The sequence below is a fragment of the Pseudozyma flocculosa genome (assembly GCF_000417875.1).
Source record: "Pseudozyma flocculosa PF-1 unplaced genomic scaffold scaffold00006, whole genome shotgun sequence".
Classification (NCBI taxonomy): domain Eukaryota; kingdom Fungi; phylum Basidiomycota; class Ustilaginomycetes; order Ustilaginales; family Ustilaginaceae; genus Pseudozyma; species Pseudozyma flocculosa.
Window position 1 is genome coordinate 256,159 of NW_006920874.1, and position 8,484 is coordinate 264,642.

Below are 8,484 nucleotides of genomic sequence, written 5' to 3' on the forward strand. Positions count from 1 at the left end.
CTGGGAGCGCGCTCGACACCGAGGCGGTGCCAGGCCGTGCCGTGCCGTGCCACCGTACGGTGCCTGCTCGCCTTCGGCCTGGCCTGGCCTGGCTTGGTAGGCCTGTCCCGGGTGCCGCAATGCGATCCTCAGCGTTCTGGCTGCACGCACGCACAGCCTTGCCTTGCCTTGCCTGCCCTGCCCCAGGCCAGGCCAGGCTTGCTCACCCCGGCCCGCCACGACACGCCCCCAGCCTAGCCCGCCTGTGGCCTGCCCCGCCTGCCCATGCACACCAAGTTGCCTCTGGCAACTCTACCTTCCTCCGTCTCCACCTCTTGCCTCCTCGCGATCCTCCTCCTCGTCGACGAACCAAATCCGCAACGCGCACGACCTGCCTCCACCCTTCGCTTTGATACGCCCCATTCCCGCCGCCCCTCTATCACGACACCTCGCACGCGCCACAGCTACCGCCCACCATGTCTGCCCAGAACGAGAGCCGATACGACCCTTACATCCCCGCTGGCAACTCCAGCTCCAACCCCTCGGGCGGCGATGCCAACTTTAGCAACTCGAAGACGGCTCGGATCCACTCCGAGATTGACAACACCATCTCCATTATGCGCGACAATATCAACAAGGGTGAGCCCGCCGCCGCACCAAGGCCATGGCACCTTCCGATCCCGCCTCCAGCTCGCATCGCACGCTGACAGTCGGTTCCCGTTGCATCTCGCTCCGCCCTTCTTCTCTGCTCCCTCTCCAGTCAATGAGCGCGGAGAGAACCTAAACAGCCTGCAGGACAAGACGGGTATGTGCACGTCAAAGAGCCCCTGAAGCTGCCCTCTTGCCCACCGCCAGCGGCATTGCGAGCCGGCCTTGCCGCGATGCGTTCCTTGGACGTCGCTTTGCACAGGCAGACCAACCGAACGCATCCCCTGTCTCATGCAGGGCCGACCTGTACTGTGCGCCGGCACGGCGGGCGGCCAACCTCAGAGCCTCGCTGCGATGACTTACTGACGCTCAGTCGTGCTCGTCGACCATCGACCTCGCGCCCCTGATCCGCGAAACCGTGCAGACAACCTCGCCGTCTCGGCGCAAGGATTCCGACGCGGCGCCAACCGAGTGAGGAAGCAGATGTGGTGGAAGGACATGAAGATGCGAAGTGAGTGGCTCTGCTCTGTGCTCTCGCCAGCACCCTGGACCGGTGTCGGCCAACGGCAGCAGCTCACGCCACGCCCCGTCATCCCTCGTGTTCCGCTCTTGACCTTCTGTTTCTTGCAGTCATCATCATCGGTAAGCAGAAGATCCGTGGCTCTGCCTGCCTTGCGATCTCGACGACCCTCTCGACTGATGTGCCATCATCGACCCTGCTCCTGTGCTCTGGTCGATCCACCTGGCCGCTTCAGTCGGCATCATCATCCTGCTTTGCGTCATCATCAGTGAGTACGATTCCGCTGAAGCGATGACCTGGTGGCATGGCTGACCGGCTGTCTCCCTACTTGGCGTTTTTGCCTTTGTCCTCGCCCTAGTCCCCATCGTCGTCAAGACGACTTGAAAGATGGGCGATTCGAGAGCATGTCGCCGTCTCTTCCTGTCTACGCTGTTCACGCACCTCATGCCCGGGCACCGCTGCCCTACCTCTTCCTGCCGACCTGGCCGGCCCGTCCTCGCCTTTTAGGGGCCGTCCTGTACATATACCTATCTGTCTGAGCCGTGGCACCTCGAACCTGTCCCGTCGTCATGGCCCGTGTGTTGCTTCGTCCTCGTCCGAGGCAGTCCCCTGGAAGTGCGCAGGTGCCCGCCCGATCGAGCCGCCGTGCGACTTGCCCTCGGAACCTAGTCGGCTCCGATTCACGCTGTGAACGTCGTCTGAAGCGATGACACCCTAGCCTGTGTCGGGGAATCTTGAATGCGTTGTCCCGCCTCGGCATGGCCAGGCTTTGGTATGGGTGCGGCACGCTCTGAGGGGTGAACGAGGTGGATGACAGCCCGGTCCCGCCTGGCCATCGGCGCCCTTGTTTGGTTGCCCGATTTGCGTGCGCCCAGGCGAGATGTGAGATGTGGAGCCACCCAGCGCTGATTGCAGGCGGGCCGGGAAGAACGCACGATTACGAATCAAGGATCAGGGACCAAGCCGCGCCTGCCAAAAAGGTCCAGGCAGGCAGGCAGGCAGGCAGGCGGTTCAGCCAGCCTAAGGCAAGCCTTGCTTGTGCCTCCGCCGCTGCGTGTCACACAGCCTTGCTTTCATCCCGAACTCGCCATCGGCCTCCCCTCGTTATCCTCCCCATTCTCGTCCTCCCCATTCTCGTCACCCTCCTCAACGCCTCGACTCCTGATAATTCTGACCTCCTATCGGTCCTTGATCTGGTCGACAGCTCGAGTACCACAAGCTCGTCCCCGCTCCCCGTCACCCTCGATTGGACCTTGTCACCCACCCGTTCAGCATGCTCGCCGCTCCTGGTCGCGCGGCTCTGGTCCGCGCCCGGGCGCAGAGCTCGCATCTCGTATCCGCGCATCAAACTGTTACATCTTCGGTCTCGATCGCCAGCCGACACCTGGCCACCGAGGCAGCCGCGACGACTTCCTCCAGTGGCAGAAAGAAGGGCCCCACGGCTGTCCTTCTCATGAACATGGGTGGCCCCTCGACGTCGACAAAGGAAGAGGTCGGTGACTTTCTCTCTCGCCTGTTTCACGACCGCGAGCTGATCCAGCTGCCGTTCCAGTCTCGGTTGGCGCCTCTCATCGCCCGACGGAGGACGCCCAAGATCGTGGACCAGTATGACAAGATCGGAGGTGGCTCCCCCATCCTGAGGTGGACCAACACCCAGGGCAAGGCCATGACCGACCTGCTCGATCAGCTCCACCCCGAGACCGCGCCGCACAAGCACTACGTCGCCTTCCGCTACGCGAGGCCCTTGACTGAAGAGGCCCTCGATCAGATGGCAGAGGATGGTGTCACACGGGCCGTGGGCTTCACCCAGTACCCGCAGTACAGCTGCAGCACCACCGGAAGCAACCTCAACGAGCTGTACCGCGAGATCCAAAGGCGCAAGGCCCGCGGTGCGCCCGAAGGCGACATCCAGTGGTCGTTGATCGACCGGTGGCCCACTCATCCGCTCCTCATCGAGGCTTTCACCAACCGCGTCAAGGCAGCGCTGGACGAGTACCCCGAGGAGATCCGCGCCAAGGTCCCTATCATGTTTAGCGCCCACTCCCTGCCGATGCAGATTGTCTCGGACCGCGGGGACCCTTACCCTGCCGAGGTGGCGGCCACGGTGCACGGCGTCATGGACAAGCTGGGCTGGAGCAACCCGTACCGCGTCACCTGGCAGAGCCAGGTGGGGCCGGCCGCCTGGCTTGGTCCGCAGACCAGCGACACGGTCAAGGGCTGGGCAAAGCAGGGTCACAAGGATGCCGTCGTCGTGCCGATTGCCTTTACCAGCGACCACATCGAGACGCTGTTTGAGCTGGACCAGGAACTGCACGAAGAGGCCGAAGAGGTGAGTCGCCGCCGTCGTCCGCCGACGCACGCAGGTGTCGGCTGCCGCCGCCTTGGCCGTCGCTGCTGCCGTTTGCTGACCTTGACCTCTGCCACTTGTCGCTCCTCTGCCTTTGCTTGCTCGTTGACAGCATGGTCTGAGGCTCAAGCGAGCCGAGTCGCTCAACGACGAGCCCACCTTTATCCGAGCCATGGCCGAGGCGGTGACGTCGCATCTCTCCGCGCTCGAGGGCACGGGTCGCAAGATCGAGGGCGACAAGCCGGGAGCTTCGGTGTGGAACCAGGGCTACACGAGCAAGCAGATGCTGCTGCGCTGCCCGGGCTGCGTCAACCCGGTATGCCAGGAGCAAAAGAGCTTCTTCGGCCGTGTGTCGCCTTGAGCCCTGAAGCCGGCGCGGCAGAGCGGCACGACGGTCCGTCGTATGCGGCGCTCTCGGTGGGGCATGTCGCGCTGCTGGGTGAAGGGGCGAGTACGAGGACGGTCGCTTTGAATAGAAGTACAAAATGAACGGGTGCTGAACAGGACACGGGAGAGAGAGAGAGGAGGGAGAGGAGGGAGAGGAGGGAGAGGGAGAGAGGGATATCACCTCGAGGAGCCTTTAGACGAGAGCCGGCGACGGCGGGCACAAAAGACCGAGAGCGGGCACGGGTGTCATGAAAGGGGAACGGGTCATGGCGTGGCACAGAGCCTTGTGCGTTTGTCCTGCGCTCGCCCTAGACAGAGTCGTCGTGATACACGAAGCGGCTGTCCTTGGGCGACTTGGGCGCTCTCTTGCAATAGCTTTCGTTGTCCGGAGGCACTTCGAGCTTCTGCGGGCAGACAGAGTGTCGGCGAAAAAGATTGGGCGTCAGCGTGGAAAGTGGTGATGGTGGCGAGGGCGACTCTTGTGCGACAAGGAGCGCTCACCTTGCAGCTGGCCAGCATGCTCTGGAGGGTGAGGAGGACGGAGCTGACGTTGAGGACGGGTGACCACTCGTTGCCGAGGATTGAGGCGCAGATGTGGCCGTTGCTGTAGATGTGCGGGTGGACGGGGGCCTTGTAGCCGTCTGTGGTGATGAAGACGACTTCTGGGCTCTCGAGCGGGTACTGGTCCGAGAAACGGAAGCGGAGGGCGAAGACCTGGTCGTGGTAGAGGCTGTCGCCGAGGACGCGGAGAGAAAACTTCCACTCTTGCAGGTCGTCGTCCTGAATGATTTCGACGCCGGTGGGGGTGCCCTTTGTACGAAGCTCTGCGAGCTCCTTGCCGAGGCGCTTGGAGGCGATCCTCATCTCGGTAAAGGGTCGTTTGGGGACTGTCGGATGGCAGGAGCTGAGAGAGGGTGCGACAACCAGCGGTGTGGGAGATGCGAAGCTGGGGGTCGGTGAAGGCGATGCGCCCTTGGCAAGGGACCAGCTTGGGAATGGAGAAGCGAAGCGGGCGCCGGGTCCCGCGCTGGACACAGAGGAGACGGTGGCGGTAGTAGTAGTAGAGCCTTGTATGCGGCTGTTGGGGAAGGGATGAGGGAACGTGCGTGATCGAAGGTGGTGGTACCGTAGGTAGCTCGCAGGAGCCGCTCCACTGGTCCCAGCTCTGCGTTTCAGAGAGGAGGGGACGAGGCGAGGAGGCGCCCAGCGGGGTCCAAGCGCAGCCCCGGCTGGCTCCACTTTAGAACAAGTTGAGATTTCCCTCAGCCAGCCAAAGTCACAACAGCCAACCAGGCAGACAGACGGACCGCCAGACAGACGGCCAGCCTCGCTCCTTGACCACCTCCTACCACCTTCAACCACCTACATAACCCTGCGCCGGCCCATCCTCGCCACACGGGCAACCGTCACACACCAGGCATCCCTGCAACAGCCTCGCACGTCAACATCACACCTACCTTCCGCATCGCCTTTCGCGCCCCTCCTTGCTCTCCTCGACAGTCGCCCACCCCACCAACCAGCCGCCGCGCCAACGGCTTCCCCTTGGGCAAGCCCAGCGTCCCAGCAATCGCCGCAAAGACCCGCCAGCCGTGCCCAGCTCGCACCCTCCGAGAGACCCAACGTCGCTCGCTCTCGCATGTCGCAGTAAGTCAGCCCTTGCCGCCTCTGCGCGCCCCCGCTCGCTCCAACACCTACCTCTCGCTTCTGACCCGGCCTGCGTCGCCAACCCCCCCTTCGGACCTCTGCACCCCTCTGATACACTAGTCCGCCTCCATCGGGGCCACCGCCCGGCACCATAAACATTGTCCCCATCCCTCTCGGTCTCTTTTCCGCTGCGATGAACTCGACTTCGGCCCCGGGCCCCAGCGCAGGCGTCGTTGGCGCTCCCGTCGGCGCCGACTTCCAAGCCCTCTTCGGCGCTCTGCCGTCCAGCCAGCCCGCAGCGTCATCTCCGCGCTCGAGGAAACCGGACGAGACCTCTTCGCAAGCTCAAAAGAAGCGCAAGGAGGAAGATGAGGCCAAGCTGGCCCAGATCTACGAAAAGTTCGAGTTCGACCCGCTGTGGGCGCGCCTCAGCGAGGCCCTAAGCCGCCTCAAGGGCGATCCCAACGCCGCACAGATCCTTTTGCCCCTGATCGAGGTGAGTCGCAGTGCTCGCCAGCCACCGAGCTGCCGGTCCCGCCCTCATTCATCCTCACCCGCTCACCCTCGCCCGCCCACTTGCCTCCCATCTCGCCCTACCCAGAGCATGATGGTGGTCTCGCAACACGTCGCCAACCCTGACCCGTCCTCCCCAGGATCACCGCCCCCGGCGAGCAATCCACCCCTTTCCAGGAGCCACAGCGGTTCTCAGCAGGGCGCTGAGCGTACGCCAAAGGAGATCATGGAGGCCAACTTCTTCGCCTTTACCGAAAAGCACCGCAAGATCCTCAACGTCATGGTGCGGCAGAACCCTTCGCTGATGTCTGGCTCGTTCGCGCTGCTCGTCCGCAACTCCAAGGTCCTCGACTTTGACAACAAGAAAAACTACTTTACGCAGCAGCTCCACAAGGGCCGCAGGGAGCACTACACGCCTCTCTCGCTCTCCGTGAGGCGGCAGTACGTCTTCGAGGACAGCTTCCAGTACCTCAACCGTCGCAAGGGGCCCGAGGTCAAGCACGGCAAGCTCAATGTCCGCTTCTACAACGAGGAGGGCATCGATGCCGGCGGCGTCACTCGAGAGTGGTTCCAGGTCCTGGCCAGGGCCATGTTCAACCCAGACTATGCCCTCTTCCAGCCCTGCGCGGCGGACCGCACCACGTACCAGCCTAACCGGATGAGCTCGGTCAACGAGCACCACCTGTCGTTCTTCAAATTCGTCGGGCGGGTCATCGGCAAAGCCATCTACGACAACCGCCTGCTCGACGCCTACTTCACCCGCAGCTTCTACAAGCACATCCTCGGCAAGTCGGTCGACTACCGCGACCTCGAGTCGATTGATCCAGAGTACTTCAAAAGCCTCCAGTGGATGCTCGACAACGACATCACCGATGTGCTCGACCTGACCTTCAGCGTCGACGCCGAGGAGTTTGGAGAGACCAAGATCATCGAGCTCAAGCCGGACGGGGCCAACATTCCCGTGACCGAGGCAAACAAGGTCGAGTATGTCCGGCTCGTCACCGAGCAGCGCCTGACCCAGTCGATCCGCTCCCAGATCGACGCGTTCCTCGAGGGCTTCAACGACATTATCCCGGCCGACCTGATCCGTATCTTTTCCGAGCAGGAGCTGGAGCTACTCATCTCTGGGCTCCCCGACATTGACGTCGACGCTTGGAAGAACAACACCGAGCTGCACGGCTACTCTTCCGGCGATGCCGTCATCCAGTGGTGGTGGAGGGCGGTGCGTTCATTTGACCAGACGGAAAAGGCCAAGCTGCTGCAGTTCATTACGGGCACCAGCAAGGTGCCGCTCGAGGGTTTCGGTCACTTGCAAGGCGTCCAGGGAACGCAGCGATTCAACATCCACAAGGCCTACGGCTCCGACCGCCTGCCGGCCGCCCACACCTGGTGAGTCAGATGCACCCGCACGATTCCGCTAGGCTGTCCGCGTCATCAGTCGAAGGCACCGCCCGCTGACCTCTTTGACCGAGAACCCCCCATCTGCCGCGTCGACAGCTTCAACCAACTCGACCTCCCTCAATACGAGTCCTACGAGAAGCTGCGTTCCTCGCTGCTCATCGCCATGAACGAGGGCGGAGAGGGCTTTGGATTCGCCTAGGCACCATGGCTGCCGCGTCGTCAAAGCGTGAACGTCCCCATCACCGCCTCTGTCCAGCCCGCCATGGTCCCTACCGCCATGGGCGCGGCCCCAGCGTCCTAGAATAGCGCCCCTCCACAACACTTGTATTCTATCGCAAATCGCAGCTCCGGCACCCGACCCACGACAGCTTGCAGCACATCCTCGAACGAATGTGCCGAATGCCTACAACTTTGCTCGGCGTCAAGGCCATCACAGCTCGGATCTGGCACTGGCGTCGTTGCGCCTGACCTCCCTTTCGGCAAAGGACACGAGGCTCTTCATGATGGACACGGCGCCTCCACGGTACGAGCCGCCGAACATGAGCGCGTCTGGCGCACGTTGGCGGCGATGATGCAAGTGGCACGACGTGAATCAAGCGTCAGCATTGCGGCGTGCCGCCACGGTCTCCGACTTGCACGAATGGCCCGCCCGAACTCACGATTAAGGCTGAATCGTGTTCGACAAGGTCGCGGGTAGGGCGAAGGTGTCGGTGAGCTGCCTTGGGCTTTTGCGCGGTGAACGTCGGCGACCACTCACTGGTGGTAGAGCTCGTACAGCTTGATCCTTTCGTCGTAGTATGGCTGGCACCTGGGCAACACAGCATGGTAGGCCTCAAAAAAGTCATTTGTGAATCCGCCGAACATGTGCATGATGCCGAGTCTGCGATTGCACACGGGGATGGGAGGCGAGAGGTCAATTCAGGGAGATAAAACGGGACCGGGGGGGGGGGGGGGGGGGGGAGGGACGGCGAGACGTCTCGTCACCCACTCTCGCCGTCGTTGTTGGCCGGTAGTAGCTCGATGGACGTGGGCGAAAGAGATAGAG

At 62.8% G+C, this 8,484-nt stretch overlaps 5 protein-coding genes across 5 annotated transcripts in view; 3 read left to right on the plus strand and 2 right to left on the minus strand.

Annotated features, from left to right (window-relative positions):
• Window positions 1-455: 455 nt before the first annotated feature.
• PFL1_02217 (uncharacterized protein) lies at window positions 456-1,531 on the plus strand (the record flags this gene model as incomplete). The annotated part of the gene is made up of 6 exons (XM_007879730.1): window positions 456-618; window positions 740-784; window positions 1,052-1,138; window positions 1,258-1,269; window positions 1,383-1,415; window positions 1,506-1,531. The coding sequence occupies 6 exons, from the start codon at window positions 456-458 to the stop codon at window positions 1,529-1,531; spliced, it is 366 nt and encodes a 121-aa protein (XP_007877921.1).
• Window positions 1,532-2,420: 889 nt separating this feature from the next.
• On the plus strand, window positions 2,421-3,855 carry PFL1_02218 (uncharacterized protein; the record flags this gene model as incomplete). Its single annotated transcript, XM_007879731.1, has 2 exons — window positions 2,421-3,476; window positions 3,607-3,855. 2 exons carry the CDS (start codon window positions 2,421-2,423, stop codon window positions 3,853-3,855), a joined length of 1,305 nt encoding a protein of 434 aa, XP_007877922.1.
• A 334-nt stretch (window positions 3,856-4,189) lies between these two features.
• Window positions 4,190-4,745, minus strand: PFL1_02219 (uncharacterized protein; the record flags this gene model as incomplete). The annotated part of the gene is made up of 2 exons (XM_007879732.1): window positions 4,190-4,285; window positions 4,383-4,745. 2 exons carry the CDS (start codon window positions 4,743-4,745, stop codon window positions 4,190-4,192), a joined length of 459 nt encoding a protein of 152 aa, XP_007877923.1.
• A 772-nt stretch (window positions 4,746-5,517) lies between these two features.
• Window positions 5,518-7,638, plus strand: PFL1_02220 (uncharacterized protein; the record flags this gene model as incomplete). The annotated part of the gene is made up of 4 exons (XM_007879733.1): window positions 5,518-5,525; window positions 5,646-6,021; window positions 6,127-7,427; window positions 7,536-7,638. The coding sequence occupies 4 exons, from the start codon at window positions 5,518-5,520 to the stop codon at window positions 7,636-7,638; spliced, it is 1,788 nt and encodes a 595-aa protein (XP_007877924.1).
• Window positions 7,639-7,869: 231 nt separating this feature from the next.
• Window positions 7,870-8,484, minus strand: part of PFL1_02221 (uncharacterized protein) — a gene marked incomplete at both ends in the record, with an annotated part of 1,954 nt that continues 1,339 nt past the window's right edge. The window contains 3 exons of the mRNA XM_007879734.1: window positions 7,870-7,988; window positions 8,099-8,106; window positions 8,197-8,319. Coding sequence (XP_007877925.1) covers window positions 7,870-7,988; window positions 8,099-8,106; window positions 8,197-8,319 — 250 coding nt within the window. The remainder of the gene's footprint in view (window positions 7,989-8,098; window positions 8,107-8,196; window positions 8,320-8,484) is intronic.